Here is a 20,346-nt window from a genome sequence, read left to right as displayed (position 1 = left end):
CCAGCAGGCCCTTCTTATGTTCTTATGAAGATGCACAGCTCAAGGCTGTTTGCATAAAATGGTTAATTGACACAAGAGACACTGCCCCCTACTGGAGGAGGAAGAGGAGTGCGGGGGAGCAGACCGCCCGTGGGAGCACAATCCAGGCAGGGTGCCATCGCACCCCCACCTGTTCTCTGCCCCCCCCCCGGTGCTGGAGTATGAAGCTCCACCACTGCTGCCCCCATCTCTACAACCATGAAGGCCAAACTCACGGCAGAGGGCCTTCTCGGTGGTGGCACCCGCCCTGTGGAACGCCCTCCCATAAGATGTCAAGGAAATAAACAACTATCTGACTTTTAGAAGACATCTGAAGGCAGCCCTGTTTAGGGAAGCTTTTAATGTTTGATGGTTTATTGTGCTTTTAATTCTGTTGAGACCCGCCCAGAGTGGCTAGGGAAACCCAGCCAGATGGGCGAGGTATACATTATTATTATTATTATTATTATTATTATTATTATTATTACTACTACTACTACTACTACTACTACTCTTGTTTTTAAGGAAGACACTGATTCTCAGAACAATGGATGGGTTTTGAGGAAGAGGTTGTGAGCAGAGCCGCAAACCTGGTGATTCCATGGGGGACCATGTTATCCAAGTTGCTTTCAGTTCAAACCAGGGTTGGGTGATCTATTGATACATCAACCCAAACCGGTTTGAAGTTCGTATTGTGATATCGGTTTCATAGTTTTTGACCTGGCAATATATTGTGAATTGTGGTCTGTATGTTCTATGCAAAAAAAATCCCAATGTGGGTGAAACCGTGAAGCCAGCCTTTGCATAAAGGTAAAGGGACCCCTGACCATTAGGTCCAGTCGTGGCCGACTCCGGGGTTGCGGCACTCATCTCGCTTTCTTGGTTGAGGGAGCCAGCGTACAGCTTCCGGGTCATGTGGCTAGCATGACTAAGCCACTTCTGGCGAACCAGAGCAGTGCACGGAAACGCCGTTTACCTTCCCGCCGGAGCGGTACCTATTTATCTACTTGCACTTTGACGTGCTTTCTAACTGGTAGGTTGGCAGGAGCAGGGACTGAGCATTGGGATCCCTGTCGTGGGGATTCGAACCACCGACCTTCTGATCATCAAGATTTAGAACCTCAAAGCCAAAGTGAGAGCATTTGGGTCAAAATTAAGGGAGAGAAGAATAACAGAGACCTCATTGTGGGAGTTTACTGTAGATCCCCAAGCCAAACGGAGGACATAGATGATGCCTTCCTGGAACAGATGGCCAAGCATGCAAAACGAAGGGAGATAGTAGTAATGGGGGACTTCAATTACCCGGATATTTGTTGGATGTCAAACTCAGCCAAGAGCATAAGGTCAAACAGATTCCTCATTGGCCTTGCAGACAACTTCATTGTCCAGAAAGTGGGAGAAGCAACAAGAGGAACAGCCATTTTAGATCTGGTCCTAACCAATGTTGATGACCTGGTTAGTGGGGTAGAAGTGGAAGGATCATTAGGCGCGAGTGATCATGCTCTTCTGAAGTTTACTATACAGCGAAAAGGAGCAGTCAAGCATACTAGGACTCAATTTCTTGACTTTAAGAAAGCCGACTTCATAAAACTTAGGGAAGTTCTGGGTGAGATCCCATGGACAGTAATACTAAAAGGAAAGGGAGTTCATGATGGCTGGGAGTTTGTTAAGAGGGAGATAGTAAAAGCACAACGTCAGGCAATACCAATGAGACGGAAACATGGAAGGTGCCTAAAGAAGCCAGGGTGGCTATCTAAAGAACTTTTAACTGAGTTAAGATTAAGAAAGGATGTGTACAAAAAATGGAAAAGGGGGGAAACCACCAAAGAGGAATTCAAACAAATAGCCAGCACGTGTAGACACAGAGTCAGAAAAGCTAAAGCACAGAATGAACTCAGGCTTGCTAGAGAGGTTAAAAGCAACAAAAAAGGCTTTTATGGGTATGTTCGTAGCAAAAGGAAGAACAAAGAAACAGTGGGGTCACTCAGAGGAGAAGATGGTGAAATGCAAACAGGGGACACAGAAAGGGCTGAACTCCTCAATGCCTTCTTTGCCTCAGTCTTCTCCGATAAAGAAAACAATGCCCGACCTGAAGAATTTGGAGCAAATGATTCAGCAAAGGAAACACAGCCCAGAATAACTAAGGAGATAGTACAAGAATATTTGGCTAGTTTAGATGTATTCAAGTCTCCAGGGCCAGATGAACTGCATCCAAGAGTATTAGAAGAACTGGCAGATGTGATCTCAGAACCACTGGCAGTCATCTTTGAGAATTCCTGGAGAACAGGCGAAGTCCCGGCAGACTGGAGGAGGGCAAATGTTGTCCCTATTTTCAAAAAGGGGAAAAGAGAGGACCCAAATAATTACCACCCAGTGAGTCTGACATCAATACCAGGGAAGATTCTGGAGCAGATCATTAAGCAAACAGTCTGTGAGCACCTAGAAAGGAATGCTGTGATCACCAATAGTCAGCATGGATTTCTGAAAAATAAGTCATGTCAGACTAACCTGATCTCGTTTTTTTGACAGAATTACAAGCCTGGTAGATGAAGGGAACGCAGTGGATGTAGCCTACCTTGATTTCAGCAAGGCATTTGACAAGGTGCCCCATGATATTCTTGTAAAGAAGCTGGTAAAATGCGGTCTTGACTATGCTACCACTCAGTGGATTTGTAACTGGCTGACTGACCGAACCCAAAGGGTGCTCATCAATGGTTCCTCTTCATCCTGGAGAAGAGTGACTAGTGGGGTGCCACAGGGTTCTGTCTTGGGCCCGGTCTTATTCAACATCTTTATCAACGACTTGGATGATGGACTCAAGGGCATCCTGATCAAATGTGCAGATGACACCAAACTGGGAGGGGTGGCTAACACCCCAGAGGACAGGATCACACTTCAAAATGACCTTGACAGATTAGAGAACTGGGCCAAAACAAACAAGATGAATTTTAACAGGGAGAAATGTAAAGTATTGCACTTGGGCAAAAAAAATGAGAGGCACAAATACAAGATGGGTGACACCTGGCTTGAGAGCAGTACATGTGAAAAGGATCTAGGAGTCTTGGTTGACCACAAACTTGACATGAGCCAACAGTGTGATGCGGCAGCTAAAAAAGCCAATGCAATTCTGGGCTGCATCAATAGGAGTATAGCATCTAGATCAAGGGAAGTAATAGTGCCACTGTATTCTGCTCTGGTCAGACCTCACCTGGAGTACTGTGTCCAGTTCTGGGCACCACAATTCAAGAAGGACACTGACAAACTGGAACGTGTCCAGAGGAGGGCAACCAAAATGGTCAAAGGCCTGGAAACGATGCCTTATGAGGAACGGCTAAGGGATCTGGGCATGTTTAGCCTGGAGAAGAGGAGGTTAAGGGGTGATATGATAGCCATGTTCAAATATATAAAAGGATGTCACATAGAGGAGGGAGAAAGTTTGTTTTCTGCTGCTCCAGAGAAGCGGACACGGAGCAATGGATCCAAACTACAAGAAAGAAGATTCCACCTAAACATTAGGAAGAACTTCCTGACAGTAAGAGCTGTTTGACAGTGGAATTTGCTGCCAAGGAGTGTGGTGGAGTCTCCTACTTTGGAGGTCTTTAAGCAGAGGCTTGACAACCATATGTCAGGAGTGCTCTGATGGTGTTTCCTGCTTGGCAGGGGGTTGGACTCGATGGCCCTTGTGGTCTCTTCCAACTCTATGATTCTATGATTCTAAGTTCTAGGCTCTGTGGTTTAACCCACAGCGCCACCCACGTCCCTTTAGCTTTTGCATAGTCCATCCTTATTTCACGATGTATATCACGATGTTTAGGGATGCGGGTGGCGCTGTGGGTTAAACCACAGAGTCTAGGACTTGCCGATCAGAAGGTCGGCGGTTTGAACCCCCGTCGGTCACGACTGGACCTAATGGTCAGGGGTCCCTTTACCTTTACCTTTATCGCTATGTTCAGCTGGTGATATATTGCGATGTTGAAAACCAGGTATCGCCCAGCCCTACTCCGTTCTAGTGTGACCCGGCTGGCACCAAGTCACCAAGTTCCTCTCACCTCGTAGTGATTGCGGAAGTGGCTGATGCGCACATGCTCATCCATATAAGTGTGGTCAAAGTTCTCCTGGAGCCAGCGGACATCACACCAGTAGAAGTCCCACTCCCCTTCGCTGTCGGGAAAAGGTCGAAGAACATCGAGTTGGGCACAAAAAACAGCACATCAAGGTCCCTTTTGCTCCTTCGCTGCGCCGCTTTTATGGATCCATTAACTGGCTGGCTTAAAATGCCATAAACATCCTGGGCCTTTAATTTAAGAGCATATGTCGCTCCCAGGACTGCTTTCATCCGAGCATATCAATTTTCTAGAACTATGAATAAAGAGGCATTTTATGTCAGTGTGTTTATTGCAAACTGTCACATGAGAGCCTATCAGTCGCTCTTGGAACAAAATCATTTCAGTTAAGACTTAAAGGTGCAACCTGAGCCCTTTTAATATATGTTAAATAAAGACTCGACGTGGCTTCCTTGACTGCCAAATGAGGCGGCTGTCAGGTAACATGTTGCATTTCTGATATTCCACACTGTTTCATCTCCCAGGAATTGCAATGGAAACAAGGAGTCCCAGAAAACCTCTCATCTTCCTGCCCAGGAAAAGCACGTCCAAGCATCTCTGTTAGAGCAACTCTCCTCATTTTTAACTGGCAGCAAAAGCATATTATGGAATGGCCCTCTGAAGATTGTTCTTAGGGGACATCTCACTGACAGGAACAATTTTAGCAAAAGCTTTGCCAATTCTCATCTCGTTTTATAAGAACTATAACTTTGAAGAACTGGTGCCTGAGCTTGCTTCCCCCCTCTCCTCTGCTTTTCCTCATGTGTCATGTATTTTTAGATTGTATGCCTGAGGGCAGGGAACTATCTTATTACGGATGATTGTTAAGTTGCTAGGGGAGCCTTTCCCACTAAAGAGTGGGGTATAAATATTTCAAATAAATAACCAAAAAATGTCAATGCAATATGAAGCATAGGATTAACATGGAGAGCAGCACTATAAATCAATGGGAGGGCTTCAAGGTGAGCTGTGGACCCCAGAGCTGACTTTTATGGCCTCAAAGACCAACAGGAAATGGTCCCCTGCAGAAACAAAGCACCCACTTTCTGTTAGGACATAGTTCTGTTCCACCTTAAAAGAGTACAGGCATGACTGATGTGCCTGTTTACTTCCAGCACAGTCTCGCTGGGAACTTCCGTTTGTATATAGCTTTTGCTTTGTGCTGTTTTGCTGGAGACGAAGGGAAGCAGACATGTTTTCCTTTGTTCCTGAACTATACTAAATAAAATGCTGTACATTATGCTTACACATTTCTCTGACCGCCTCTTCTGATGCAAAAGAGGTCTTATCTCTGCTGGTTTGTGTGCTCAGAGTCTCTAAAGATATCTGAGGCTTAAGTCGCAGTTTTGACGCTGTTCTGAGAACTGGAGTATTGCCCGGCTACCGGCTGGAGGCAGCTGGGGGCCTGCCAATTGCCCCTGACAGCATCCCAACAACAGGGTTTTGGGCCCAGATCCATGGCGCTTACAGGAATAAAAAAAATCCTTCCAGTAGCACCTTAAAGACCAACTAAGTTAGTTCTTGGTATGAGCTTTCGTGTGCATGCACACTTCTTCAGATACACTGAAACAGAAGTTGCCAGATCCTTCTATATAGTGAGAAGGTGTGGAGGGGTATTACTCAGAAGGGTGGTGGGAATGGGAGATTGGCAGATAGCTGAGATGAGCCTGTTGACGACTCTTAACGACTGCAATAGGTCTTACAGGAAAAGGCAAGGGGACCTATTGCAGTCGTTAAGAGTCGTCAACAGGCTCATCTCAGCTATCTGCCAATCTCCCATTCCCACCACCCTTCTGAGTAATACCCCTCCACACCTTCTCACTATATAGAAGGATCTGGCAACTTCTGTTTCAGTGTATCTGAAGAAGTGTGCATGCACACAAAAGCTCATACCAAGAACTAACTTAGTTGGTCTTTAAGGTGCTACTGGAAGGATATTTTTTATTTTGACTATGGCAGACCAACACGGCTACCTATCTGTAGCTTACAGGAATGTAAGGCTGCTGCGAGATCCTGGCAGAGACAGAGGTGTGTGAAGCTGATCGTCCTGGTCGAGGCTAGAAGGCTCACCCGGCTACCGGCCGGTGGCTGGAGCCAGCTGGGGGCCTTCCAATTGCCCCCGACTCCCAGCAGCATCCCAACACTCTCAACAGGTGTGGGTAGAAAAAAAGTTGACCCATCTACCCACTGAGAACCTTTACGCCCCATCATTCAAACCCCAGACCCCAACAAGGCCAGAATCAGGGTCTCCACATATTTAAGCAAGCAGATTGTGTGTGCAAAAGGGGATGAAATAATAATAGTAACGAGCAGCAATAGTTGAAATCATCATTGCGGAAATTACATCTAGCAAAAGGGTGTTCCTCTGCTGTGCCGACTCTGCAAGTTCTCTATACAGCTGCAAATAAAACGATTTAAGTGTTGTAAAGTGCAATATGCAAATGTGACACTAGACGGCGATGGTCAACTATGGCAAATTCAATATATTTTTCAAAACATTTACAGTGGTACCTTTAGATATGAACAAGATCCGTTCCTGAGCCCCGTTCGCATCTAGAAGTAAACGTAAGTAGCAACGGCATGTCTGCGCACACTTGCGTCGCTTTTCGCCGCTTCTGCGCATGCGCGTGACGTCATTTTGAGCATCTGCGCATGTGCAAGCAGCGAAGCCCGGAAGTAACGCGCTCCACTACTTCCGGGTTGCCGAGAAGCGCAACTCGAATGCGCTCAACTCGAAGCGTATTCAACCCGAGGTACGACTGTGTTATAAAAGCGTTTTCACAGCGTTGTGGTTTTTTTACGTGTGTAGATTCCACCATAGTTTCTCTTTTTAAAGAAGGAAATGGCCACAGGTCTCTTCACCCACCACCCAATCACAGGTGGTTTGATTTTAAGTAGTTCTGCAGAAAGGATCATTTGCTGGGGGAGACGAAAGTCCCTCTTTACACGGCTGTTCCAGGACTCCATTCTGGAAATGTAAATACAGCAAGCGTACGCAGCACAAAGACATCCATTTATCTGCGCCTAGGGAGGCATCTATGCTCAGGCATGTATGATCTCCAGCCTGAATGGATCCCACACATTTTTCATTTCCGAGGAGTAAACAGGGATCCTGGGACTGAAGAAGAATATGGCTAGCGACTGATGTTTGGGAACGACCAGAGAGCGGGAAGAGAGAAGCGTGTTTGCATTTATATCCAGGACTTGAGGAGAAATCGGGTGTGTTTAGTGAGGAAAGGAGATGCAGCTTTGAATGTGGGGCTTTGGGGGAAAATATGGGGAACACAGAGGCTTGAAAAAAGAAGCCCTTGCCTTGCTGGGAATCATGGCTGGATTTAGGTTTGATGAGGCCCTAAGCCATGGGTAGGCAAACTAAGGCCTGGGAGCTGGATGCGGCCCAATCGCCTTCTAAATCTGGCCTGTGGACAGTCCAGGAATCAATGTGTTTTTACATGAGGTAGAATGTGTCCTTTTATTTACAGTGGTGCCCCGCAAGACGAACGCCTCGCAAGACGGAAAACCCGCTAGACGAAAGGGTTTTCCGTTTTGGAGGCGCTTCGCAAAACGAATTTCCCTATGGGCTTCCTTCGCAAGACGAAAGCCCATAGGGAAATCTCCGGGACAGCGGGGAAGCGCAGCGCGTCTTCCCCGCTGTCCTCGGACCTCCTCCGAAGGCTGGCGGTGGGGCGGAAAGCCCTTCTCCCCGCACCAGCCTTCGGAAGGCTCCTCCAAAGGCTGGCGGTGGGGCGGAAAGCCCTTCTCCCCACGCCAGCCTTCGGAAGGCTCCTCTGAAGACTGGCGGTGGGGAGAAAAGCCCTTCTCCCCGCGCCAGCCTTCGGATGGCTGTCCTGAAGACTTGCGGTGGGAGGAGGGTTTTCCTTCCCACCGCCAACATTCAGAATGCTGTTCTGAATGTTGGCGGTGGGGAGGAAAAACCCTCCTCCCACCGCAAGCCCCGGGAACAGAGGAGAAGCGCTGCGCCCCTTCCCCTCTGTTCCCGTACCTGTCCTGAAGGCTTGCGGTGGGGAGAAAAGCCCTTCTCCGCACCGCCAGCCTGGCAAGCGGTTTCCATAGGAACGCATTAATTGATTTTCAATGCATTCCTATGGGAAACCGTGCTTCGCAAGACGAAAAACTCGCAAGAAAAAACTTGCGGAACGAATTAATTTCGTCTTGCGAGGCACCACTGTAAAATGCATTTCTGGGTTATCTGTGGGGCATAGGAATTCGTTCTCTCCCCCCCCCGCCATATAATCAGGTCCCCCACATGGTCTGAGGGACAGTGGACCGGCCCCCTGCTGAAAAAGTTTGCTGACCCCTGCCCTAAGCCACCAAACGTAATGGGGCCCTCTATATGCCCAGCTGTCCTTTGTGGAATATATGCCATATGGCAGGCATGTCCAAAATCCATTTTGGGGGCAGTTTATTTATTGGGGTCAAATCCTTAATAAAACTCAACAAGTTCAATCCTTAAAAAGAGCTCAATAAGTTCAATCCTAAAAACGTTCACCCCTGCTTTATGGTAACTGATGGACCTAAAAGGTATCTAAAGCCATTTGCACATGTTGCCCTGCAACCAGTCCATGCAGAATGTAGGCACCCTATATATAGAAATGAGCAAACCAGTGATAGTTTAGGGAGCAGGCTAGCAGGCGGAGCCCATGACTTACATCCTAGGAGCCTACACAACACAAAACACGGTTGCTGTATGTAGGTTTTCTTTTGCTTCGTTTTTATCTTATATTTTGGAAATGTACATCCAGGGGTTTTTTCCTTTAATTTTTTTGGGGGGGCCCCCAAGAGAGTGGGGAAGGGACGCGGGTGGCGCTGTGGGTTAAACCACAGAGCCTAGGACTTGCCAATCAGAAGGTCGGCAGTTCGAATCCCCGCAACGAGGTGAGCTCCCATTGCTCGGTCCCTGCTCCTGCCAACCTAGCAGTTCGAAAGCACGTCAAAGTGCAAGTAGATAAATAGGTACCACTCCGGCGGGAAGGTAAATAGCGTTTCCGTGCGCTGCTGTGGTTCGCCAGAAGCGGCTTAGTCATGCTGGCCACATGACCCGGAAGCTGTACGCCGGCTCCCTCAGCCAGTAAAGCGAGATGAGCACCGCAACCCCAGAGTCGTCTGCGACTGGACCTAATGGTCAGAGGCCCCTTTACCTTTACCTTTAAGAGAGTGGGCCCTAAGCTGTAGCTTGTTTAGCTTATACGTAAATCCGGCACTGTTGGGAATACAAACCCCTTGCAAACATCCATATAGGATGATCACCTGCAGCTGCTTTGATGGACAATACAGAATGAATCTGTCCCGCTGGCTGACTTCTAAGCTGCAGCAGGCAGACAGAGGAAGCAAAATTAACTCCAAACTCCACAGTTTGGGATCCCCATCATTCCCATTTCTTCCTTCCACGTACTCAAATCTCTACATGAGCCCAGAGGTAGTTGCGCTCCCTGCCCTTAGTAACAGTGTGCAGAGAAGACAATGTATTTCTCTGGGACTGAAGCCAGAAGAAGGGGCTGCTGGGAGCGATGAGAGAATCCCAGTGAACTAGGACTCTTTTGTTTAGTGCTGACTGTGTGCATTGTTCTCTGAGCATGTGCAAGTGTCTGAAAACTGTGTGTGTGTGTGCAATCTCCTTCCTGAAAGCTATCCCTGGTAGGAATTTCAGAATCCATTTCCCCCCCAGCACACAAAAAAGAGGAGGAAGCTTCATCTTGGCTGGGGTGAAATCAACACACATATTTTAAAAAAAACGTTGTGAAAATGCTTTTAAAAAAACGTTTTGAAAAATATATTGAATTTACCATAGCTCAACGTCGTCATCTAGTGTAACGTTTGAATAATGCGCATTACAACCCACTTAAAACGTTTTATTTGCAGCTGTATAGCGGAGTCCTGGAAGACCTGCAGACCTTTTGCCACCCATCATGCCCTTAAGAAGAAAACCGCAAGCCTTACTCTTTCACTTCAACCCATCCTGGTCGCTGTCGAAGGACGTCTAAAATGGTGTTTGTAAGGGCACACTTGAACCGGATGCAAGCTCGGGGTTCTCTGTGTATAAGCAAGACACATGGATCCCGTTAGATGATGATGATGATGATGATGATGATGATATGATAATAATAATAATAAAATAATTGTATTTATATCCCACCCTCCCCAGCTGAAGCCGGGCTCAGAGCATCCAACAACAATAAAAGTAACACAGTTTACATAAAATCACAATCAATTAATTGGAATGCATTCAATTCAATAAAACATTATGCTATAATAAAATCTGTTGGCATTTTAAGGTTTAAGCTATAGTTTTCTTTTTGTGTATATATATTGTGGACGTATTCATACACCCTATTAACAGTTCTAGTTGCTGTCTTGACCCAGCTCTAGGGCAGCGGTGCATTGCATTGCAAATAAGTCATCTGTTAATCTCTCTCTCTCTCTCTAACCTAGCAAATTACACAACAAATGCAATTAAGATGCGTTTAAAGGGCGGTGGTGGCTCTGGCAGGGAGGAAGATGCAAAACGCTCACTCTCCAGACCTTAGAGCAGCCTTCCCCAGCCTGGAGCGCGGGAGATTTTTTGGACTACATCTCCCATCAGCCCCCGCCAGCTTGGCCACGATGGATGAGGGTCGTGGGCTTCCTAAATCTAAGCTATGCAGCTGCAGCAGAACTGTAAAGGCACTTCTAAGTCAGTTTTGTTTCGTAAGTTGCTTAGTGGTTCCATGACTATTAAGCAGTATATAAATGCCATGAAATAAATAAATAAATAAAACACACTACTAGCCTGTAGCAATAGCAATTTACCTGTCACAGAACTTCCGCCAAAGAATTATTGGACTCCTACAAAAGCCTGCCATGTATTGTTTATGCACCGCTTCTCGTTTATTTTTATTTATTTCTTTTAATTTTTACTCACGGTTTTCAATAGTTTTACAATCTTTCTAACATATCAAAACTCGACTTCCTTCTTCCTCTTTCTGTGGTCCCTTAAATTATTTTTTTTTACAAATTAACCTAACTTATTCTCTTATTCATCTGCTTTAAATATATGCTCTTACAAAACTGCTGGTCATTACAATAATCCTGCCAATGTCCTTATCGGTTTACAGTTTGTTTGTAAATATTCAATAAACCGTTTCCATTCTTTTATAAAAAGTTTGTTATCTTGATTTTTTATTTTTCTGGTAAGTTTCACCATTTCTGTATATTCTGACTCCAGCTACAAAAGTGGAGGCTGTTGAACAGATTCTTGGGCTGAAGTATTGTTCACGGAGGACTGAGAGAGCTGTTGCTGTTATTGATACCATTGTTGTCTCTTTAGTTTTAGATCTTATGATTTGCGTGGAAATTGTTTCAATTTGGTTGTGTACGTTTTGTTGTGTTTTATTTATTGCTTATGACTTCTGTTATGTTCGTAGTTATGTAAATCTTGTCATGTTGTAAGCCGCCTTGAACGTAGCTTCAACAACGGAAAGGCGGCATACATATAAAATGATGATGATGATGTTCCATAAGTTTTTGTATCCATTCTTCTTTTGCTAGTTCTTCTCATTTCTCAAACACCATCCTGAACGTACTCTGTCACACCTTTGTGGCTTGCTTGCAAGGCACATGAGACCCAAATGGAAATAGGAAAGATGAGTTTTCCACTCCATGTGGCAGAAAAAGGGCTTGTGTGATTAATAATAATAATAATAATAATAATAATAATAATAAATTTTATTTATACCCTGCCCTCCCTGGCCAGAGCCGGGCTCAGGGCAGCTAACACCAATAAAATCACAGTAAAAACACAAGGGGGGGGAATCCCCAATTTAAAATACAGGTTAAAATGCAATTTAAAATGCAGCCTCATTTTAAAAGTAGCCCATAGATCAAAACCAGAAGGGGAGGGAAACATAAGGGTCAGACTGAGTCCAAACCAAAGGCCAGGCAGAACACCTCTGTCTTGCAGGCCCTGCGGAAAGATGTCAAGTCCCGCAGGGCCCTAGTCTTTTGTGACAGAGTGTTCCACCAAGTCGGGGCCAGTACTGAAAAGGCCCTGGCCCTAGTTGAGACCAATCTGACCACCTTGCAACTTGGGACCTCCAAAGTGTTGTCCTTTGTAGACCTTAAGGTGCTCCGCGGGGCATACCAGGAGAGGCGGTCCCGTAGGTACGAGGGTCCTAGGCCTCATAGGGCTTTAAAGGTCAAAACCAGCACCTTAAACCTGACCCTGTACTCCACCGATAGCCAGCGCAGTTGGTAAAGCACTAGGCTCAGGAGCCAAAGCAGCCACACAGCTGAGAGACTGGGCATTCCTAGAGGTGGGGCAGTGAATTGCAAAGCCCCCACCCTGACCCCCGCTTTTAAGTCGCCTCTCTGTCTCGAAAGAAGTGCTCCATGCAGATGAGAAGATTTGATGAACACCCCAGCCCTGGGAACAGAGAAGCTCTTTGGATCCAGGCAATATCTGCTAATTATAAGACATCTCCTTCCTTTTGCTTAACCATCCTTTCATTTTGAACATGACAAACTATCCCTGGCAGAAGGGACTTTCACAATTGTTATCAAAATAATGCGAGACGACTGAGCCTCGTCATATGGGGCATGTTTGGAGGAGTCCCAGCTCAAATTATACGCCGCCTACCTGAAATGCATTTCAATGCAGATTCCAGCTGCCTGGGTTTGAGGCCATGAATGGCAAGTAGGCAGCGCTAATCAAGAGGCAGCAATGGCCGGACTTGGTTTAAGGCAGATTCCTATCCCCTGTTTTTCAGTGTCTGCCGGCCTTCCACAGCATTTCTGTTGACAGATGTCCTTCGTTTTACTGCCAGACTTGTCAGTACATCCGGTTGGCAGGTGAAAACTGTCTCCTGTTTTTGTGTGTGTCCCTCTTTTAGGTAACACAACTTGCCAGGATAGGTTTGCGTACACAGTGGCAACTGGTGTGCCTTGGGATTGGTAGGGCAGGAGGCAGGGAGGCCAACAGTAGGTGGCGCCAGAGCCAACGTGAGGAAGAGCCAACTAATTCTGGTTTCATTCTCTTCCTCCTCCCTGTTGACTTCTACAAAGACAAAACGGAGACTAAATAGGAGGAAGCTGACAGCTCCCTGGAATTAGCTATAAGTAAGAAGAAAGTGTTAGGTTTCTGTTATGCCACTGTGCAGTGCTTGGAGTCACAAGACTCTGTTTACATTCCAGACTGTTGGAAGTCTCGCGGGAGACTGATGTTGATGTTACTGATTTCCTGGTTTTTTGTTCCACAGAGAGCAGATGCATATTCTTTTCTGTCCTAGTTAGAACAAACGTAGCAATGTAGCACATATTTCCATCTCCTTCTGCTGCTTGGATACTCTGCATAATAGGAACGTGCCTGAAGCCTCATCAAAGGCTTAGGTCGTTAATCACACGTCCGAGGAGGAGAGCCTGATGGATTCTGAAGACTCAACTGGAGGAGTAGCTCAGTCGAACGTAGATTCTGACAGAAAGCAGGCAGGTAGGGGCTGGCTGAGAGCAGGCCAAGGTTGGTGGGGCAGGGAACCAGCCTCCACTGTGTGTGCAAGAAGATGGAATCATAGAATTGTAGAGTTCAAAGGGACCCCAAAGGTCATCCAGTCCAACCCCATGCAATGCTTGAATCCTGCCCACAGCCATCCCTGAGAGGCCTCGAACCACCAACCTTCTGGTTAACATAGAGATCTCCACAGGCAAGATAGGCAAGTCGTAGTTTTGTGGGATTATACTTTAGCGGAGTTTGTTGCAGACGTGTTTGCGGTTTACCCCTGAGAAATACCCGACATAATCTAATAATAATTTATTATTTATACCCTGCCCATCTGGCTGGGTTGCTGGGAGGGCGTTCTCCACGGTGGGTGCCACCACCGAGAAGGCCCTCTGCCTGGTTCCCTGTAACTTGGCTTCTCGCAGGGAGGGAACCGCCAGAAGGCCCTCGGAGCTGGACCTCAGTGTCCGGGCAGAATGATGGGGGTGGAGATGCTCCTTCAGGTATACAGGATCGAGGCCGTTTAGGACTTTAAAGGTCAGCACCAACACTTTGAATTGTGCTTGGAAACTTACTGGGAGCCAATGAAGATCTTTCAAGACCGGTGTTATGTGGTCTCGGCAGCCGCTCCCAGTCACCAGTCTGCCATATTCTGGATTAATTGCAGTTTCCGAGTCACCTTCAAAGGCAGCCCCATGTAGAGCACATTGCAGTAGTCCAAGCAGGAGATAACCAGAGCATGCACCACTCTGGAGAGACAGTCTGTGGGCAGATAGGGTCTCAGCCTGCGTACCAGATGGAGATGGTAAACAGCTGCCCTGTACACAGAATTGACCTGCACCTCCATGGACAGCTGTGAGTCCAAAATGACTCCCAGGCTGCGCACCTGGTCCTTCAGGGGCACAGTTACCCCATTCAGGATCAGGAAGTTCTCCACACCTGCCCACCCCCTGTCCCCCAAGAACAGTACTTCTGTCTTGTCAGGATTCAACCTCAATCCGTTAGCTGCCATCCATACTCCATTGTGGAGAAATGCCTAAAAATCACCCCAGCACGCGTTTCGGCTTTTCAAAGCGATGGAAAAATCTACACTTTTCTTGCATCAAAAATCTTAACTTCGGTTGATGTTTGGAATACAACTCCCTGCACTCTGCCTATTACAGAAGAGAGTCCACAAAAATACACCAGGCCCCAGAGGAAACAATTTTTAAATTATTTGATCAGATATCGGATTGGGGGACAACCAATCACTCACCGTTCTTTCAGTTTTTGGTAACCATAAGGCCCTTTGTAGTTTACGTTCTGCAACGAGATAAAAAGAAAAGCAAATTAAATTGGAATGTGAAATAATGAGTATCCTAAAAATAAAAAAAACAACTCCTCTGTTATGATGAGGTACTCTCAAATATAATGCAAGACATCAGAAATATTTTTTTCTTCCATTTTACGAGGAAATGGCGACTAAAAATGAGATGATAGTTCCTAAAAACGTGATACCATGACCCAGAAATTTGAAATATTCTGTTTGGCTCTGTCTCTTATATCACTCAGTCTATAAAAGAAAGTATATTAGTGATACAATATTTTACACTTTCTCTCTCCTTCCAAAAGAAGCCAGGGATCTGGCAAGCCCTGCTGCAAATTCTTGCAAAACAACTCACGGCTTGTTTTTGCTTTTCTCCCTCCCTCCCTTGTGGAAGATAAAATGGTGTTGGGTGGGGTGGGGACATGGAGTGAAGGGATAAATTGTTTTACAGTAAATTGTAAATTACAATGTACATATTGCCATCTTCATTTGGGTGGCCTCAAAAAAAGCAGCTAATAACTTTAATCAGTTAATTTACCAATTAGCTAAAGGTAAGGGGAAAGGGACCCCTAACCGTTAGGTCCAGTTGCAAATGACTTTGGGGTTGCAGCGCTCATCTCGCTTTACTGGCCAAGGGAGCCGGCGTACAGCTTCCGGGTCATGTGGCCAGCATGACTAAGCCACTTCTAGCAAACCAGAGCAGCGCACGGAAACACCGTTTACCTTCCTGCCGGACCGGTACCTATTTATCTACTTACACTTTGACGTGCTTTCGAACTGCTAGGTTGGCAGGAGCTAGAACTGAGCAATGGGAGTTCACCCAGCCACGGTGATTCAAACCTTCTGACCTTCCAATCAGCACGGTTTGGTCTATCTATGCCAATAAAATGATGCCTTTAAGATACCTCCAGAATCAGAGGCGCCTTCTTTGAGTACCAGTCACTATGGCACAAAAGTGGGTGAGGCCCTGGCTTGTGGGATTCCCATAAGGCATCGGGTTGGCCACTATGGGGGTAGGGGATACTAGACGAGACATGCCAAGGAAAAATAAGAAAAAGGGGAAAGTCCCACCATCTCTACATTCTGCCCTTGGCACACACGTAATTTTACCAGGCCCTTGTTTTGCCCTTAAGAACAGGGATTTTCTGCTCCAGCAGAGCTGAACAAGACACAGTCATTTTAATAGCGGGAATCGCAACCATTGTGTGCCATGAACATCAACAGGAGTCTTCTTGCAGGACCACTTTTGCACAATAAGCACCCAATGCTCGTCCCCAGCACTAGCATGGGCTGCTTAATGGTCTGAGCAGTCAACGTCTCGTCTGGGAAGAAGGAACAGGGCGCTACTCCCCGTGACTGCAAGGCGTCTGGATCACAAGGCAGCAAGCCAGCTCCCAGGTGTGCCTTGAAAGATTCCATCAACGGTGTCTCCAAAATTTTTTACACATCACTTGGGAAGACAGGCGAACTAATACCAGTTACTGGAAGAAGCAAAGATCACCAGTGTCGAAGCAATGATTCTTCAACATCAGTCTTGTTGGACTGGTCATGTTGTGCGGATGCCTGATGATCGTCTTCCAAAGCAACTACTCTATACCGAACTTAAAAATGGAAAGCGTAATGCCGGTGGTCAACAAAAGAGGTTTAAAGACTGTCTCAAGGCAAATCTTTAAAAATGTAGTATGAACACCGACAACTGGGAAACACTGGCCTGCAAGCGCTCCAATTGGAGAACAGCCTTTACCAAAGGTGTCATGGACTTTGAAGACGCTTGAACTCAGGACAAAAGGGAGGAACATGCTAAGAGGAAGGCATGTTTGGCAAACCCTCACCATAATCAACTTCCGCCCGGAAACCTATGTCCCCACTGTGGTAGGGCATGTGGATCTAGAATTGGCCTCCAGAGTCACTTATGGACACACTGTTAAGACTGTGTTCATGGAAGACAATCTTATTGGGTTACGAGTGATCACCAAAGAAGAAGATTCCTTGAGTTGTCGGGTACCTGACTGCCTTGACTGTCATGTGGATCAGGCCGTCGCATCGCATCAAGGCAACTGAGTGCATCTCTAGGATCACATTCTGAACACGTATTTGTCTTCCTGTTTGTCATGCACAGCCCATACTTCTCTTCCCTCCTGGTAATGTTTTCGTTGTGCTGATGATACCACATTCTCTGAGTACTGAAGCTGCGATACTCTGTGGTTGGGGAACATATGATACCTCTTTCTCCACCAGATCGCACATTCGCTGCAATTGAGACTGCTGAATGAGACGTGATTGTCACAGACACCCACTCAGTGTTTGTTTGCTCATATGGACAGCATTTTGAAATATTGTACTGAATAATTCTGAGGCTGACAAAAAAGATCCAATGAGACGGATGACATCCTCAGACGCCCCAGCTGTCCTTGTTTACCAGCGACAGTTCCTGGTCAAAGCACTGCCCCAGTTTTTTTAGGGTGGGTTGGATGCCATGGTAAAAATTTCTTTGCGCAAGTGGATAAGAGCTGCTGCCATGTTGCAGGGTTAAGCTCCCTTCCCAGGTCTCCAGTAGCGAAATAACAGAGTGCGCTAAATCTTGGCTCTAGCGAAGGTCAATGGCTGCACGTGAACAATTAAGGGCCAAACCAGACACAGAAAGTCTTTGCTCTTCACTGCCGCAAGTTTTGAAATACAGTATTAACAGAAGCCACGGGGATCGTATGGATCATAGAATCAGAGATTGGTAGAGCTGATCACCTCATCTGTCTCCAGAGAAATCTCTATGTGGGACAAGAAGCTACAGTTAGAACTGGATGTGGAACAACTGATTGGTTCAAAATTGGGAAAGGAGTACGACAAGGCTGTATATTGTCTCCCTGCTTATTTAACTTATATGCAGAATTCATCATGCGAAAGGTTGGGCTGGATGAATCCCACGAGCCAGTATTAAGATTGCCAGAAGAAATGTCAACAACCTCAGATATGCAGATGACACAACCTTGATGGCAGAAAGTGAGGAGGAATTAAAGAACCTCTTAATGAGGGTGAAAGAGGAGAGTGCAAAATGTGGTCTGAAGTATGGTCAACATCAAAAAAACGAAGATCATGGCCACTGGTCCCATCACCTCCTGGCAAACAGAAGGGGAAGAAATGGAGGCAGTGAGAGATTTTACTTTCTTGGGCTCCATGATCACCGCAGATAGTGACAGCAGTCACAAAATTAAAAGACGCCTGCTTCTTGCGAGAAAAGCAACAACAAACCTAGACAGCATCTTAAAAAGCAGAGACATCACCTTGCTGACAAAGGTCCGTATAGTGAAAGCTATGGCTTTCCCAGTAGTGATGTATGGAAGTGAGAGCTGGACCATAAAGAAGGCTGATCGCCGAGGAATGGATGCTTTTGAATTTTGGTGCTGGAGGAGACTCTGGGGAGTCCCATGGACTGCAAGAAGATCAAACCTCTCCATTCTGAAGGAAATCAGCCCTGAGTGCTCACTGGAAGGACAGATCCTGAAGCTGAGGCTCCAAGACTTTGGCCACCTCATGAGAAGAGAAGACTCCCTGGAAAAGACCCTGATGTTGGGAAAGATGGAGGGCACAAGGAGAAGGGGACGACAGAGGACAAGATGGGACAGTGTTCTCGAAGCTACCAGCATGAGTCTGACCAAACTGCGGGAGGCAGTGGAAGACAGAAGTGCCTGGCGTGCTCTGGTCCATGGGGTCACGAAGAGTCAGACACGACTAAACAACAACAACAAGAGCTGGAAGGGACCCCAGAGCCACAATGCTGGTGAAGAAGGGATTCAACTTTCCCCACTAAACCATTTTCTGTTTGCAAACTACCCTCCCCCTCAGATATACTGTCTGGCCTGTGGGGGGAAACTTGCAGGAATATTTTGGGGCAAACAGCAGGTTGGGGGTGGTAGTGTAATCTGAGCTGAGAAAAGAGCATAGGAGAAGCATGGCTCCTCGCCCACCTGCCCCCCACCCTCTGCTCTCTGTGGCTGCCATTAATATTTTAAGAAAAACTGCAGGAGGTCCTGACCGCAGGCCTCCCATGGCTTGTCTGATTTGCTGCTAAGAAGGCACCACGCAGCAGGCAGTCTGCTGTTTTGGATACTACAGCTACTGCCAAGGCATATTCTATGAGAACCCCTGAGAACACATTATTATGGGATATTGTAGGCCACCCCTGCTTTTCCCAGGAGGTTTTTCTCTTGTAGCTGTTAAAGAAGTGGACTAAAGTAAGGTTACCAGATTTATTTCAATGAATCCAGGGACACTTATTGTTTGCTATGTACATGTGAATGCTAAGAAAGCTGTAAATACGGGGACTGTGCCCGAGAAACGGGGACATCTGGTAACCTTAGACTAAAGGGTATTGCAGAGCCTAGGACTTGCCGATCAGAAGGTTGGCAGTTCGAATCCCCGCGATGGGGTGAGCTCCCGTTGCTCAGTCCCTGCTCCTGCCAACCTAGCAGCTCGAAAGCAGTCAAAGTGCAAGTAGATAAATAGGTACCGCTCCCGCAGAAGGTAAACGGCGTTTCCGTGCGCTGCTCTGGTTCGCCAGAAGTAGCTTAGTCATGCTGGCCACATGACCCGGAAGCTGTACGCCGGCTCCCTTGGCCAATAAAGCGAGATGAGCGCCGCAACCCAGAGTCGGCCACGACTGGACCTAATGTTCAGGGGTCCCTTTACCTTTACCTTTAATCGTGCAGGAGGAGAGCCTACAGCAAAGCACTGGGCTCCACAATATGCTCTTATATGTGACAACTGGGGTGTCAGAATCAGGTCCCGATTTACACCTGTGCAAAGCTGGAGGGCGCATACCTAAACGTGAAAAGTTACTTCCTTGGAAATGTCACAAGACCATATGGAGGTACCCTAACCATCTACTCCCCTCCCCACCTTAATGCTCCCTCCCACCCAGTGTCCCCCTCCCCACCTAGCGTCCCCCCCCCAGCACCAACCCATTCATCCCTCCCGCCGCCCACCTTGTTCTTGGCCATGGCGCTCCTCTTTCTGCTCCGGAGGGGGAATCAGCCCAGAGCCGCCTCCGCCGCCATCCGGCGCGTCCCGTTCCCACGGCAACCGGGGCGGGGCTCGAGGCTGGTGGGCGGGGCCTGAGCTAGGGCGGGCGAGGCATGAATGGAGAGGAGGGGGAGGCGCGGAGTCCTTGCTTTGGGGGGGCGGCGGACTACTAATCGCAGGCAGGGTTGAGCCCCGGAACGTGCCTTGAAACTGGGCAGAGCTCGGCACCTGCTGGAGCGCAGCGGGGCAAGAGTGCCTCTGAGCATGCCTGGAGTGCTTTTCGCCCCGGCGCTGCAGCCACCCCGCCCGCCTACGCGGCATACCTTAGGGAGATCAGAGAGGCGACGGGATGGAGGCAGGATTGAGCCCCGAGCAAGGCATCTGTTCCTCCTCCTCCTTGTTGTTTTTAGGTTATT

At 47.1% G+C, this 20,346-nt stretch overlaps 1 protein-coding gene across 3 annotated transcripts in view; it reads right to left on the bottom strand.

Annotated features, from left to right (window-relative positions):
• The window catches only part of TTLL9 (tubulin tyrosine ligase like 9), a 58,942-nt gene extending 38,937 nt beyond the window's left edge, over positions 1-20,005 (bottom strand). For 2 of the 3 annotated variants that reach the window (XM_082226245.1, XM_082226246.1), the window contains exons 1-4: positions 19,894-20,004; positions 14,864-14,910; positions 10,080-10,172; positions 4,068-4,179 (exon numbers count right to left, since the gene is read on the bottom strand). In XM_082226245.1, the coding sequence (XP_082082371.1) occupies positions 4,068-4,179; positions 10,080-10,172; positions 14,864-14,910; positions 19,894-19,908 (267 nt within the window). In that variant the 5' untranslated portion in view covers positions 19,909-20,004. Of the gene's footprint in view, positions 1-4,067; positions 4,180-10,079; positions 10,173-14,863; positions 14,911-19,893 lie in introns of all 3 variants that reach the window. The other variant, XM_082226247.1, reaches the window with a different exon arrangement.
• Positions 20,006-20,346: the final 341 nt, after the last annotated feature.

Source organism: Podarcis vaucheri (genome assembly GCF_965113315.1).
Source record: "Podarcis vaucheri genome assembly, chromosome: 6".
NCBI classification, from domain to species: domain Eukaryota; kingdom Metazoa; phylum Chordata; class Lepidosauria; order Squamata; family Lacertidae; genus Podarcis; species Podarcis vaucheri.
This window is presented reverse-complemented; position numbering and strand designations above follow the sequence as displayed.